The sequence below is a fragment of the Ranitomeya imitator genome, chromosome 2, assembly GCF_032444005.1.
Source record: "Ranitomeya imitator isolate aRanImi1 chromosome 2, aRanImi1.pri, whole genome shotgun sequence".
Lineage (NCBI taxonomy): Eukaryota > Metazoa > Chordata > Amphibia > Anura > Dendrobatidae > Ranitomeya > Ranitomeya imitator.
The window spans coordinates 260,130,288-260,146,690 of NC_091283.1; the positions used below are offsets into that span (position 1 = coordinate 260,130,288).

General features: G+C 45.9%; 1 protein-coding gene across 2 annotated transcripts in view; it reads left to right on the forward strand.

Moving 5' to 3' along the window:
• Positions 1–1,235: 1,235 nt before the first annotated feature.
• The window catches only part of LOC138662995 (oocyte zinc finger protein XlCOF22-like), a 43,044-nt gene continuing 27,876 nt past the window's right edge, over positions 1,236–16,403 (forward strand). Inside the window, exons 1-6 of one of the 2 annotated variants that reach the window (XM_069749031.1) lie at positions 1,236–1,323; positions 6,204–6,353; positions 6,483–6,662; positions 6,745–6,868; positions 6,952–7,049; positions 7,248–7,338. In XM_069749031.1, the coding sequence (XP_069605132.1) occupies positions 6,276–6,353; positions 6,483–6,662; positions 6,745–6,868; positions 6,952–7,049; positions 7,248–7,338 (571 nt within the window). In that variant the 5' untranslated portion in view covers positions 1,236–1,323; positions 6,204–6,275. The remainder of the gene's footprint in view (positions 1,324–6,203; positions 6,354–6,482; positions 6,663–6,744; positions 6,869–6,951; positions 7,050–7,247; positions 7,339–16,403) is intronic. The other variant, XM_069749030.1, reaches the window with a different exon arrangement.

The following is a 16,403-nucleotide window of genomic DNA, read 5'->3' on the forward strand; positions in this document are numbered from 1 at the left end:
TCCCATGCAAGCATCACCCCTGTTCCCAGTCAGGCCCCTCCAGCGTGCAGTCCTATGCAAGCATCACCCCTGTCCCCAGGCAGGCCCCTCCAGCGTGCAGTCCTATGCAAACATCACCCCCTTCTCCCCAGGCAGACCCCCTCCAGCATGCACATGCAGCCCCATGCAAGCAACATCACTCACTTCCCCCAAGGCAGACCCCCTCCAGTATGCACATGCAGCCCCATGCAAACATCACCACCCCTTCTCCCCAGGCAGACCCCCCTCCAGCATGCACATGCAGCCCCATGAAAGCATCACCCCCTTCTCTCCAGGCAGACCCCCCTCCACTGTACACATGTAGGCCCATGCAAGCAACATTACCCCCTTCTCCCCAGGCAGACCCCCCGCCCAGCATGCACATGCAGCCCCACGCAAGCATCACCCCTTTCTCCCCAGGCAGACCCCCCGTCCAGCATGCACATGCAGTCCCATGCACATGCAGCCCCATGCAAGCATCACCCTTTCTCCCCAGGCAGACCCCCCCCCCGTCCTGCATGCACGTGCAGCCCCATGCAAACATCACCCCCTTCTCCCCAGGCAGACCCCCTCCAGCATGCACATGCAGTCCCATGCAAGCCCCCCTCCAGCATGCACATGCAGCCCCATGCAAGCAACATCACTCACTTCCCCCAAGGCAGACCCCCTCCAGCATGCACATGCAGCCCCATGCAAACATCACCACCCCTTCTCCCCAGGCAGACCCCCCTCCAGCATGCACATGCAGCCCCATGAAAGCATCACCCCCTTCTCTCCAGGCAGACCCCCCTCCACTATACACATGCAGCCCCATTCAAGCAACATTACCCCCTTCTCCCCAGGCAGACCCCCCCGTCCAGCATGCACATGCAGTCCCATGCACATGCAGCCCCATGCAAGCATCACCCTTTCTCCCCAGGCAGACCCCCTCCAGCATGCACATGCAGCCCCATGCAACATCACTCCTTTCTCCCCAGGCACTTACCTGATCTGTGACTATGGAGAACGACCCAAAACACTCCAAATCTTGCACAAAATCCTCGAAATCCGCCCTGACATCCACAGCTCCCTCCTGTCTGCTTTGCTCTATGGAGGAAGAGGCAAATCCTGCACAAAACACTCAAAATCCAAATCCTGCACGAAATCCCGCCATGACATCCACAGCTTCCTCCTGTCTGCTCTGTCTGCTCTATGGAGGAAGAAGCGCCGCCCCTTCCGGTCACATGGGCACGACGTCAGCAGAGGTCCCTTAGCCGACTTGGATTTAGCCTCTACCATATGTGGAGTGCGGCTCTGCAGGTGGAGGTATGTGGAGATTCCCCATTACTGAGCGCGGGGACATTAACCCCTTCTGCACGGAGACTCTTTATAAGAATCATAACGTTGTTGTTCTGTTTCCTGTAATAGATACATACGAGCCAACTATGGAGGACAGGAAGTGAGGGAGCGGATTGTTCTCCTAGTACAGGGCCGCTTTCTTGGCCCCACACAGTGTAATGCCACCATTATGCCCTGTAAGCAGGTTCTGCCCCACACCCAGCTGCCTCGGGCACTTTACCATCAGCTGGTACCTCAGATTCTTCCCCGCACCCCTTTCCTTTGTTGGCGCCAAATCTGTTCTGCCTTTGGGGCTCCGGCCTTTATAATATCAGTAACTGCGTCATCAAGGTCTCCTGACCAGGTGCACCCTCTAGACTCTTCCCTCCGGAAACCCTCCCTCTTCCCATTGATGTCACATGGTCCCGTCTGGACGGCAGATAGCAGTCTGTACAAATGCAGCACAGCCCTGAGGAGTCTTTTTTATGACTCTCCTTTTTACAACCCTTATGTAATATATATGATGGCGCTCACACAGTGTAATGTTTCCACAGTACTGGCATCTCTCGTAAAAAGGTATTTTCACACTACCGCCATACCCCCCACACAGTATAATGTTCTCATAGTACCGACATCCCCCCACACACAGTATAATGTTCTCATAGTACCGCCATACCCCCACACACAGTATAATGTTCTCATAGTACCGCCATACCCCCACACACAGTACAATGTTCTCATAGTACCGCCATACCCCCACACACAGTATAATGTTCTCATAGTACCGCCATACCCCCACACAGTATAATGTTCTCATAGTACCGCCATACCCCCACACAGTATAATGTTCTCATACTATCGCCATACCCCCACACACAGTATAATGTTCCTACAGTACCGCCATACCCCCACACGCAGTATAATGTTCTCATAGTACTGCCATACCCCACACACAGTATAATGTTCCTACAGTACCTCCATACCCCCACACACAGTATAATCTTCTCATAGTACCGCCATACCCCAACACACAGTATAATGTTCCTACAGTACCTCCATACCCCCACACACAGTATAATGTTCTCATAGTACCGCCATACCCACACACATAGTATAATGTTCTGATAGTACCGCCATACCCCCACACACAATATAATGTTTCTACAGTACCGCCATACCCCCACACAGTATAATTTTCTCACAGTACCTCCATTCCAACACACACAGTATTTTGTTCCCACAATAGTGGCTTCCCACAGACACAGGACAATGTTTCCACAGGACTGACATCCCCCTCACACACAGTATAATGTCCCCACAGTACTGCCATCCCCCACTTTCTAATGTTCCCACAGTACTGCCCCCTGCACAATATGGTACCATCCACCTCACTGACTACCTCCGACCACCGACAATTAACCCCTTTCTGACCTCGGACGGGATAGTACGTCCGAGGTCAGATCCCCTGCTTTGATGCAAAGCCGGGACATGTCAGCTGTTTTGAACAGCTGACATGTGCCCGTAATAGGCGCGAGCAGAATCGCGATCTGCCCGCGCCTATTAACTAGTTAAATGCCGCTGTCAAACGCAGACAGTGGCATTTAACTACCGCATCCGGCCGGGTGGCCGGAAATGACGTCGTCGCCGACCCCCGTCATATGATCGGAGGTCGGCGATGCGTCTCCATTGTAACCATAGAGGTCCTTGAGACCTCTACGGTTACTGATCCCCGGCAGCTGTGAGCGCCACCTTGTGGTCGGCGCTCACAGCACACCTGATTTTCTGCTACATAGCAGCGAACAGCAGATCGCTGCTATGTAGCAGAGCCGATCGTGCTGTGCCTGCTTCTAGCCTCCCATGGAGGCTATTGAAGCATGGCAAAAGTTAAAAAAAAAAAGTTAAAAAAAATATAAAAGTTTAAATCACCCCCCTTTCGCCCCAATCAAAATAAATCAATAAAAAAAATCAAATCTACACATATTTGGGATCGCCGCGCTCAGAATCGCCCGATCTATCAATTAAAAAAAAGCATTAACCTGATCGCTAAACAGTGTAGCGAGAAAAAAATTAGAAACGCCAGAATTACGTTTTTTTGGTTGCCGCGACATTGCATTAAAATGCAATAATGGGCGATCAAAAGAACGTATCTGCACCAAAATGCTATCACTAAAAACGTCATCTCGGCACACAAAAATAAGCTCTCAACCGACCCCAGATCATGAAAAATAGAGACGCTACGAGTATCGGAAAATGACGCAATTTCTTTTTTTTTTTAGCAAAGTTTGGAATTTTTTTTCACCACTTAGGTAAATAATAACCTAGTCATGTTAGGTGTCTATGAACTCGTACTGACCTGGAGAATCATAATCGCAGGTCAGTTTTAGCATTTAGTGAACCTAGCGAAAAAGCCAAACAAAAAACAAGTGTGGGATTGCACTTTTTTTGCAATTTCACCGCACTTGGAATTTTTTCCCGTTTTCTAGTACACGACACGCTAAAACCAATGATGTCGTTCAAAAGTACAACTCGTCCCGCAAAAATAAGCCCTCACATGGCCAAATTGACAGAAAAATAAAAAAGTTATGGCTCTGGGAAGGAGGGGAGTGAAAAACGAACACGGAAAAACGAAAAATCCAAAGGTCATAAAGGGGTGAATAAATACTCCCTTAGCCTCATTTTTGGTGCAGATACTAATGAACCCAGGATCTATGAGATATTTACCATACGATAGTTGGATAGGCAGGAGTGTATCATCCATAAAGGTCGCCCACTCGGTTGCTATGATGCCTATGAAGTGACAGGGCTCGGTGGGGTGTGGTATCGGTCACCCTCTCCTTCCCATCATCACAATGTCAGCGATATCCACATTCCCATGACAGTGATAGCGCTGAATAGATTAGTGAATCAGGGAGTGGAAAGCTCCTGATCCACCATTCAGCCTTCACTTCTGAGTCTGAGACTCCGTGCACTGCAGGCACAATGACGTCACTACATCACACCTGTAGTACGGAGCCTCAGTACTCACACTGCACAGACCAGAGCAGCGCTCCTCAGGAACCGGGTTGGCTGAGGAGTGTGTGGGTTTTTTTCCCAAATATCAGGAATTGTGGGGGCATCATATTAAGAGAAGAGCTTTTGGGACTCTCATACTGAATGTGTGGCTGGTAGGTGCCATTATACTGGGGTTGTGGTGGACTGTAAATGCCTCCATACTGAGTGGGGATTATTATTTTGTGTAGCACCTTGTGGTGGCCATAATTAGAGATGTGCGAATATGTTCGGAAAACGATAAGCAAACAAATTCGGCACGAATATGATACATTCGGATTCATGATCGGTAACATGAGCATTTTTCGGAAAAAGTCGGTAACATGCGGTAAAAGATATAATAGAAGCCGGCAATACATGTGCCGCGTTTAGTAAAATCACAGCCACCAATGTGGGAGACTGGGGTTCAAATCCTGGCTCTGCCCTGTGGACATAATATACCAGTAGTGGTCCATAACATTATGGCGCCTACCTCAATAAACATGAGAGTGTCACGAGCAAAGAGTCATGCCGGCTCAGACGTCACCTGGAATAACAAGGTCCACGTCAAATGTCGAGGAACCAGGACAATCTGATGATACTCGGGCTACTGGACCAAACCATACATGGACAAGGCAAGAGGGAATGGTCGCCAGTGAAGAGATTTGCAGGGAGAAGCGGAGGAGTAGTGAGGAGAGAGATGAATTAGTCGGGCAGCAGAGTTAAGGATGGACTGGAGAGGAGCAAGGGTTTTAGCAGGGAGGCCACAGAAAAGGATGTTGGGATGTTGCAGTAGTCGAAGCGGGAGATCATCACAAATCCTCCATCCCATAGTCCAGTGCCCATATAGTATTATTATTATTATTATTATTTATATAACCCCATTGATTCCATGGTGCTGTACATGAGGAGGGGTTCCATACAAATATCACTTACAGTAAACTAACAATCACAGACTGATACAGAGGGGCGAGGTCCCTGCCCTTGCGGGCTTACCTTCTACAGGATGGTGGGGAAGGAGACAGTAGGTTGGGGGGTTGCAGGAGCTCCGGTAGTGGTGAGGAGGCAGCGGGGTCAGTGCAGGCTGTAAGCTTTCCTGAAGAGGTTGGTTTTCAGGTTCCGTCTGAAGGATCTGAATGTGGTTGATAGTCGGAGGGAAGATATCACGAAATTAAAAGAATTGTTGGAGCCAATTTTATTTAGAAATATTTCAATATCTTCTGGTGTTTTTCCTGTAATATAGGAAAGCCTAAGGCCAGAAATAAACCCCATAAATCACTGTACATGGAGATTTTGGGATCAGATCATTTCTGTCCGTGTTGATTGTGGAAACAAAAAACCTTTTCTAAAAGCCTCAAACTTCTGTGTGTGAATCAGAGCTGAGATCTAACGTGATAGAAGATTACAGTGTGGGGAAGACGGGAAACCTTCATATAGAGGCCGATGGTGATGGAGTCAGTGACCGGCTCTGGCCAAATCTGTCTCTAGAGCCGTAGTAGAAGATGAAGATGTTGTCCTCATCATGAAGTAGTTATTTCTCATGTCGCGTGTAATGAATATCTCTTGCAGTATTGCTAATGCAGATTCCAGGGTCGGTAAATGAGACGAGAATTAGCGTTATGGAAGATGAGTCTATGAGAAACGTATTCAGCTGCCGACTCCGAGGAGGAAACTGCTTGTTGTCTGTGGCCTAAATATATAGTATTTATTAGTAGATGTAAAGAAGGAAACTAAATACTGTAAAATAATAAATCTCCTCATATGTTTCCCTTATTATCTCCAGTAATTGTATTATTACACAGGATTCTTATGATGTTACATCGGCTCATCTTCTCATTCAGGTCTCTACAATATCGGATCGTCTCAGTGAAGATCTTCTATAAAAGAGAATTTTCCTGATTTACCCATCAGTGATGGATATGGACAGAGACAAGATGGCGGAGAGGATATTACACCTCACCCTAGAGATCCTCTTCTGGCTTACTGGAGAGGTGAGAGATTCTGATGACGTCACATTACATCATTCTTATCTATGGGAATAACAGATGGACAGAACTGGAGAGGTGAGGACTCTGGAAATGTCTGTAGTGAGATTTATTAATGTATCTCTCCATTACCAGGATTACACAGTGGTGAAGAAGACCTCTAGTGATCGCTGTCAGGACCCTGTGTTTGAGGGATGGGGAAGACCCCTGAGCCCAATCACGGGGCCTCCACCGCACCCCCTGATCCATGAGGACATCAATGACCAGAAGATCCTAGAACTCATCTACAAGATGATTGAGCTGCTGACTGGAGAGGTGACACTGCTGGGAATGCTGGGACATTATACAGTAACACTATGAAGGGATCGGGGGATGACGGTATCATTGTATGTGTCAGGTTCCTATAAGGTGTCAGGATGTCGCTGTCTATTTCTCCATGGAGGAGTGGGAGTATTTCGAAGGACACAGAGATCTGTACAAGAACGCCATAATGGAGGTTCCCCAGCCCCTCACATCTCCAGGTAATAGACAGGACTAAATACACATGGCCTCTAATTATCTGTATGTAAAGAATGAATTCACTCCCTGTATGTGTTTCCTCCAGATCTATCCAGTAAGAGGACAACATCAGAGAGATGTCCCCGTCCTCTTCTTCCACAAGACTGTAACCAAGAAGATCCCAATGCTCCTCAGGACCATCAGGTAGATGGAGAGAAGGTGTCAGGAGATCTCCCCTATGATGTGTAGACGCCGGTGAAGGTCTTGTGCTCAGTCTTGTTTTATCCACCAGTATTATATGTTTTATACTTGTGTAATGAGAGCGGTGAAGATGGCAGGATTAGAGCTGATCATAGATGTGACTTCTCCATCTGTCAGTGACTTTTATAATATTTGTTTCAGGGTGAAGATCTGACCCATATTAATACTACAGAGACATATGTGAGGGGGGATGAGTGGTGTAAAGAGGAGATTCCTACATATGACTACCCAGGTGAGTAGTGACCACTAAATGCAGAGAAGTCACAGATTCTTCTCAGTCACCGGCTGTGGCTGCTTTATCGGTGGTGTAGTCCGGCCGTATTACCATGATCACCATTTTGCCTTTAGACCACAACATTCTCCTCCACCCAAAACTGCTCTAATGACTTTGGTCATTGAAAGCCCTTTTCTATAGAACTTACAACCTGGAGGATAATAATAATAATCTTTATTTTTATATAGCGCTAACATATTCCACAGCACTTTACAGTTTTGCACACATCATCACTGTCCCCAATGGGGCTGACAATCTAGAATCCACCTACCCCCTGGTATTAGAGAGAGGGTGATCCCTTAAAGCGACATCTATATGATTGCTTGTATTATTTTTATTAGATAGGGAGCGATAGGAGGGGGTAGTCATGTGAGGCATGAGCTGTGGGGGTCCAGGGTTGGGAGATATGTCGCCAGCAATGAAGAGAAGCAGAGAAAGGGAGAGCAGGTGGGAGAAGGACAGTGGGCAACTTGCATAACGTTTTATTAGGACAGATTTGAGGTTAAGGAGCAAGTCAGCAGAGGAGGACAGGTGGGGAGGTAAGAATGAAGGGGAGATGATTATTTGGTTAGAGGGTGCTGGGGATTGTGGATAGCGAAGGAGAGAGAGGATTAGTGGAGCAAGCACTGTAATGGCATAGGTAAACATGGTGAAGGAGTAAGATGGGTTAATAGAAAAGCTAGGTCCAAGTAATAAGAAGTGCTTACTCAGCAGACATACCCAAAACAGACAGCGACATAGTGTGGGGTCCTGACTCCTGCCATGACTAACTGCCATTGAACTAACTGCGGCATCTGTATGCTTTGCTGCAGGAATGCGCGTGCCTGACCCCACACGCGTGTACTCCTTAAGATGCTACTAAATTTATAGGACTGAGTAAAGGATCAGGTGAGAGGGATTGTGGGACCTTACTTGGGATAAATTAGCAATTGGCCAACACCCCAGGGGAGGTTACATGATCAAAGGCACTGGGCCTGGCTGCAACCATATGCTCTAACACCTTGCACATGATAATATCTCCTGTGACCCCAGCATGGATGTGCAGCAGTAAGTAATACAATACAACAAATGTATTAAGCAAACATTCCACAGGCACATTAGAGGAATTGTTACAGGGTGATAGGCAGCAGTTGACAGGAAGCAGAAATTGTACCATTAAAGGGAATGTTGCAGGGTGATAGGCAGCAGTTGACAGGAAGCAGAGATTGTACCATTAAAGGGAATGTTGCAGGGTGATAGGCAGCAGTTGACAGGAAGCAGAGTTTGTACCATTAAAGGGAATGTTGCAGGGTGATAGGGAGCAGTTGACAGGAAGCAGAGATTGTACCTGGGTGAAGAGAGGAGATGGATGTTAATTCCCGGCCATTGAAATACTGCGGCATCTTTATGCTTAGCTGCGTAATGCTTTGCTGCAGGAATGCGCGTGCCTGACCCCACACGCAAATTAAAACTGACTAACTTCCAGGAGGATTGTAATAATCTACATAAACCCCTCACACCGGTGCCATGATATATCTCTGAGCTGTGCGTGCCTGATGGCTGTAATATACATGTATTCCCCCTGCAGGAGATGTGTTGGCTCCAGCCCTGGTTTCATGGATTCACTCTACCTCATAAATTACATTGTTTCTGATCCTAAGAAATTCAGATTACTGCACAATCTCTCCTGAAATGGGGAGCAATATTATTTTCCCTAATCTTCTGGTCAGGATTCATAGTAGCTCCAATGGTCCACCATAAACGAATGCAACTCTGGTTTACTGTTGTGTAATCTGTATTTGTAGTTTTCAGTTAATGAGATTCTCGTGCTCTGGGGCTGGGCTGTGGGCGTGTGTTGCTCTGGGGCGGGGCTTTATGTTGTGCTCTGATTACATATTCATTGTATTGGCTTAAGACAGGTCGCTGATCCCTCACTGACCTGCCCCCATTTTTACATAATGCATATAATAGTGTTGATATTATTGTTGATAATGCCTATAATATTGTGGCTATTGGGAGGCTTAGAGAAAAAAATTACATCCAGCAAAACTACACCATCGGCGCCTGCGTTCTTAATCAGGCCCCATTTTTATAATCTGACGTGTGACTTTGAAATTATTCACAAAGGATAATAGAAAACAAATGGATCTTACAAATTATTTTCCAACTTCTCACAATACACTACATACGATTGTACACTACTCTCTGGGCACATGGCCATGTTCAGAAGGGAAGGAGCCATTTAGCTGTTTGACTGCAGATCTAGCTGGAATAGTTTGCAGACACAATGTATTGGGAGCACTGTTCATGGTCAACTGGCAGCTCAAAAGATCTCCACCATGAACATGCTTGGCACTATCTTCTCTGCTTTCCATATCCCAAGGATTGCCTCGCTCATCGCCCTTTAACCCCATTACATGGATCTGGACTTACACTGGGACACCTAGGCTTGGACCATGGTGTTACCTGCTATTCTGTGGTATTAGATGGCAAGAAGAATAGTCAGGTAGCTTGGTCAGAACCAGAAAAACAGAATACAGAATCAGAAGACACAAGAGTAGTCAGTAAACGGGCCACGGTCACAACAGGAAACAAATACACAAGCCGCAAGCTGAGCACAGAGGACTGAACCAGAGGAGAACAACGCTGTTTCTGGCAGATTCCAGCCATGTGCTTTGGGCTTTAGTAGCGTGTGGTACTTTCCAATTGGCTGAAGTAGGGAGCAGATTACTCCAGCTGGACAGCAGGAACAGATCCCAGATGAGATTGGACACACCTTATGCAGAAGCCCTAATATGACTAAATGACAGAAAACCAGAATAGTTGAAATCCCCATAAAGTGATTTGATTTTATAAATTAATTCTTTGAGGGTTATAATCTATACATATGTGGTCAAAATTGTTGGTACCCCTCGTTTAATGACAGAAATACCCACAATGGTGACAGAAATAACTTGAATCTGACAAAAGTAATAATAAATAAAGGATCTATGAAAAAGAACAAATGAAAGTCAGACAAAAAAAAATAAAACTCATGAAATAGGCCTGGACAGAAATGATGTTACCCCTGAAAATAATGTGACAAAAGGGACACGTCAAATCGTGGTGTGTCCACTAACTAGCATCACAGGTGTCTACAATCTTGGAATCAGTGCGTGGCCTGTATATAGGGCTACAGATACTCACTGTGCTGTTTGGTGACATGGTGTGTATCACACTCAACATGGACCAGAGGAAGTGAAGGAAAGAGTTGTCTGAGGAGATTAGAAGAAAAATTATAGACAAACATGTTAAAGGTAAAAGTTATAAGACCATCTCCAAGCAGCTTGATGTTCCTGTGTCTACAGTTGCACATATTATTCAGAAATGTAAGATCCTTGGGACTGTAGCCAACCTCCCTGGATGTGGCCGCAGGAGGAAAATTGATGGCAAATCATGGAGACTGATGATATGAATGGTAACAAAAGAGCCCAGAAAAGCTTCGAAACATATTAAAGGTGAACTTCAAGCTCAAGGAACATCAATGTCAGATCGCACCATCTGTCCTTGTATGAGCCAAAGTGGATTTCATGGGAGACGAACAAGGAGGACACCATTGTTGAAAAAAAATCCTAAAAAAGCCAGACTGGAATTTGCCAAACTATATGTTGACAAGCCCCAAAGCTTCTGGGAGAATGTCCTATGGACAGATGAGACATAAATGGAACTTTTTGGCAATGCACATCAGCTCTATGGTCAGAGACGGAAAAATGAAGCATATTAAGAAAAGACAACTGTTAGGGTTGGTGGAACGCACCGAATATATTTATTAATGAGATAGGTGCGTTCGCAACCCAGGATCCACCGTGCAGGAAAGAACCTGCTGCTAAGTAAGGCAGTGAAGTAAATTAGAATAAACGAACTCTGTTACTTCACAGAGCCCGTAGTAAAGAGAACGCTGTGTCCTGTTTAGCTCACAGGGAACACAGCTACTGAGTAGAGCCGACAGTGGTCATGCAGTCCGAACCAAACACGCTGCTCCTCTCCGGTGGAGCCGGAATTCTAATGGCTATTAGCCAGCCCTGAATTCACTCATGAGAAACTCCTCGCCAGAGGTGCCAGCATTCTAGGGGCTTATTTCAGCCGGGTCCCTGAGTGCATACACACAAAAACTCCTCGCCGGAGGTGCCAGCATTCTAAGGGCTTATTTCAGCCGGGTCCCTGACCACATACATGACCACACTGGCACTGAGCTCGTACATGTTTGATACTAGCGCATGGCCGTGCGGTCATGAGAACCTTTTATAGTTGTAGCACCTACAGGACCTTCCAAGAAGGACCAATTGAAGATGCTGCAGTACCTGAGCATGTGACCCTAGTATTGTGAATTCTGTGGCAGAGCTCCCTCCTGTGGTCACAAGTGGTACTTCGGCTGATTCTCTCTGTGAGCTTCCATTGGTGGAGGAAAGTGGTACTGCGGCTTCTGAGTTTCCTTCCTCAGGTGATGTGGTGAAGTCGTTAGGTGCTGCTCTATTTAACTCCACCTAGTGCTTTGATCCTGGCCTCCAGTCAATGTTCTAGTATTGGACCTGTTTCCTCCTGGATCGTTCCTGTGGCCTGCTGCTCTGCATAGCTAAGTTTTGCTTTGCTATTTTGTTTGCTGTTTTTTTCTGTCCAGCTTGTCTATTTGTTTTTTCCTGCTTGCTGGAAGCTCTGGGACGCAGAGGGTGTACCTCCGTGCCGTTAGTTCGGTACGGAGGGTCTTTTTGCCCCCTTTGTGTGGTTTTTGTAGGGTTTTGTGTTGACCGCAAAGTTACCTTTCCTATCCTCGCTCTGTTCAGAAAGTCGGGCCTCACTTTGCTAAATCTATTTCATCTCTACGTTTGTCTTTTCATCTTAACTCACAGTCATTATATGTGGGGGCTGCCTTTTCCTTTGGGGTATTTCTCTGAGGCAAGGTAGGCTTATTTTCTATCTTCAGGCTAGCTAGTTTCTCAGGCTGTGCCAAGTTGCATAGGGAGCGTTAGGGTCAATCCACGGCTGCCTCTAGTGTGGTTGGAGAGGATTAGGGATTGCGGTCAGCAGAGTTCCCACGTCTCAGAGCTCGTTCTATGTTTTTGGGTTATTGTCAGGTCACTGTATGTGCTCTGACCTCTATGTCCATTGTGGTACTGAATTACCTTATCATAACACCCTAGATCTCCACTGAGAGATCTTGCCCTGGGCATGCTCAGTGTGTGCAAAGCAGGACTTAGTCCCAGAAAAGCCTGCTCGCCGCAGAACAGTGCAGGGTACAATAGTAAATCCCGGAGAGGCAGCAGTAACCTTTTGCACAGTATCAGATTCAGTGAGAAGCTGGGACCGACGTCTCCGCTGAGCAGGCTCCACTACGGCCGATGCAGAATGGGAGACCGCAGCAGACATGGTTCGAGATTCCCCCTGCGCAGTGGCAGGAACTCGACTCCTAACAACAACTGTCCCTACTGTGAAACATGGAGGAGGCTCTGTTATGTTCTGGAGTTGCTTTGCTGCATCTGACACAGGGTGTCTAGAATCTGTACATAGTACAATGAAATCTCAAGACTATCAAGGGATTCTAGAGAGAAATGTGCTGCCTAGTGTCAGAAAGCTTGGTCTCAGTCGCAACAGGATAATGACCCAAAACACACAGCTAAAACACCCAAGAATGGCTAAGAGGGAAACATTGGACTATTCTGAAGTGGACTTCTATGAGCCCTGACATAAATTCTATTGAGCATCTTTGGAAAGAGCTGAAACATGCCATCTGGAAAAAGCAACCTTCAGTCACGAGACAACTGGAGCAGTTTGCTCTTGAGTGGCCAAAATACCCATCGACAGGTGCAGAAGTCTCATTCACCGTTACAGGACTCGTTTGATTGCAGTGATTGCCTCAAAAGGTTGTGCAGCAAAATATTAACCCTTTCGCGCCAGAGCCTGTTTTTGCCTTCGTGATCGGACCAATTTTTTCAATTCTGACAAGTGTCACTTTATGAGGTCATAACTCTAACGCTTAAATGAATCCTGGTGATTCTTAGACTATTTTCTCATTACATATTGTAGTTTATGATAGTGATAAAATTTCTCTGATAGAACTTTCATTTATTTGTTAAAAAAAATAGAAATTTGGTGAAAATTTTGAAAATTTCACAATTTTCTAAATTTTTATATTTATGCTCTTAAATCAGAGAGTCATATCACACAAAATAGTTAATAAATGACATTTCCCACATGTCTAGTTTACATCAGCACAATTTTGGAAACAAATTTGTTTTTGGATTAGGAAATTATAAGGGTTAAAAGTTGACCAGCGATTTCTCATTTTTACAAAAAAAATTTACAAAACCATTTTTTTAGGACCACATCACATTTGAAGTGAGTTTGGAGGGTCAATATGACAGAAAATACCCAAAAGTGACACCATTCTAAAAACTGTACCCGTCAAGGTGCTCAAAACTACATTCAAGAAGTTTATTAACCCTCCAGGTGCTTCACAGGAATGAATGGAATGTGGAAGGAAAAAATAAACATTTTCTTTCACAAAAATTTTCCTTTAGACCTATTTTTTTTTTAACTTTCGCAATGGTAACAGGAGAAAATGGACTATACATTTTGTTTTGTAATTTCTCCTGAGCATGCCGATACCCCATATGTGGGGAAATCTACTGTTTGGGTGCACGGCAGGGCTTGGAAGAGAAGGAGCTCCATTTGACTTTTTGAATGTAAAATATTCTGGAATAATTAGTGGTTGCCATGTCGCGTTTGCCTAAACAGTGGAAACACCCCACAAGTGACACCATTTTGGAAACTAAACCCCTTAGGGAACTTATCTGAATGTATATTGAACACCTTGATTCCACAGGTGCCTCGCAGAAGTTTTATAATGTAGAGCCGTGGAAATAAAAAAAAAATATTTTTCACAAATAAATCTTTTTATTTCCATATTTAGCATTTTCGTAAGTGTAACAGGAGAAATTGCTCTATACAATTTGTTGTGCAATTTCTCCTGACCATACCGATACCCCATATGTGGGGGAACACTACTGTTTGTGCACATAGCAGAGCTTGGAAGGGAAGGCGCGCCATATTGGAGAGCGGATTTTGCTGGAATTGTTTGTGAGTGACATGTCACATTGTCAGAGCCCCTGACATGTCAAAACAGTGGAAACCCCCAACAAGTGACCCCATTTTGGAAATTAGACCCCGAAGGAACTTATCTAGATGTGTGATGGAAACTTTGAACCCCCAGTGCTTCATAAAGGTTAATTACGTAGAGCCATGAAAATAAAAAATCATATTTTTTTCCACAAAAAAATATCTTTTCACCCTCAATTTTTTCCAAAGGGTAACAGAAGAAATTGGACCCCAAAAGTTGTTGTGCAATTTGTCCTGAGTATGCTGACACCCCATATGTGGGGGTAAACCACTGTTTGGGCGCATAGCAGAGCTCAGAAGGGAAGGAGCGCCATATTGGAGAGCAGATTTTGCTGGTATTGTTTGTGGGTGACATGTCACATTGTCAGAGCCCCTGAGGTGCCAGTACAGCATAAGCCCCCAAAAGTGACTGCATTGTACAAAATAGTTCCCTGAATGAATTCTTCTAGAGGTGCAGTAAGCATAATGACATCACGAGGACGTGGCCTAGCGTGCAATGCGAAAAGACGTGCGGCTGAGCTCTCCTGCCACAATCTCCCTTAATATCGGTAACTGAGGTGCCGCCGAATGCTGAAATCACTCTAAAGAGTGTGCAGGGACCTGGGGAGCAGCAATGAGCGGTGTGTAGTCTGGTGGAGAGGAGTCCCGCAAGAGGATGACGCGCAGGAGACAGAAGGAGCCAGCAGCGTCGGGAAGCTCACAGGCCCAAGATGGCGCCAAGACTGCAGAGGAGGCGGCAAGGGCGACCGCGGCATATCAAAGGAAGATGGAGGTGATCGCTTGGCTTGAACGCTTTGCGAGGTCAGGGGTGGCTGGTAATTAGCGGTCAGCAGCTGAAGGTGAGAGATCTGAAACAACATATGTCCCCGGGGAAAACAAGAAGGAGGGGGCAAAGATATATTCTCTGTGGTAATGTACAACAAGTCTGCCCTTGCAGCTCTGAACTGTCGTGTGGATGATTTAAAGGAGAGATGGCTGCGATTAATGCTGCAGTGCGCAAAGTTGAACAGAGAGGAGGTGATGGAAGAACGTGTGGGGAGCACTGAAGACCAGGTTAATGAACTGTTGAAGAGGGAAAAAAAAGTATGTGCAGCGTATAGCTGAACTGGAATTTAAAACCGATGATCTCGAGAACCGCTCCCGCAGGAGCAACCTGAGGATTGTGGGGGTGCCAGAAAAAGCGGAAGGAAATAACCCCACTGAGTACATTGGCTGAAAAATTCTGTAGGAGGGGATGGTCTCACTAAAATGTTTTCCGTTGAAAGGGCACATCGAGTACCCACTAGACCCCTGACCCCAGGATCAGCCCTTAGAGTCATCTTGGCTAGAGTTCTGAATTATCGGGACCGGGATACACTGCTGAGGAAAGCCAGGAACTGTGCGGATCTAACCATAGATGGCAATCGCATCTCCATCTACCCAGATTATTCTGCAGCGTTCCAAAAGCTCCGAATGACATTTGGGAAAAGTCAAGACGACTACGAGACATGGATTTGCGCTATTCAATGATTTACCCAGCTAAGCTGAGAGTCGTAGCCTTGGATCGGGTGCACTTTTTTCAAAACCCAGAGGAGGTGACACACTGGCTTGATTCTAACACTAAAAATATCAGAGCGGAACGGTTCCGTTGAAGCAAACTCTGAGTGTTGTTGTAACAGTGATTAACTGTTATTCAGTTTGAATTTGATAAGTTAATGGTCACCTCTGAGATGACGTAATGCTATGTTGATATATGTGGGTTGTGTTCGGCGGCGCAACGGTTATTGCAGTTTGATAAATGTGGACGGGAGAGTAGTTGGAGTACAGAGCTTGTATTGTTAGGCTGTAAAAACGCCCTCCTAGATCTCAAATAGAGAGGGAGAGTGAATTCTTACCAGCTTAAAAGTTGTGGG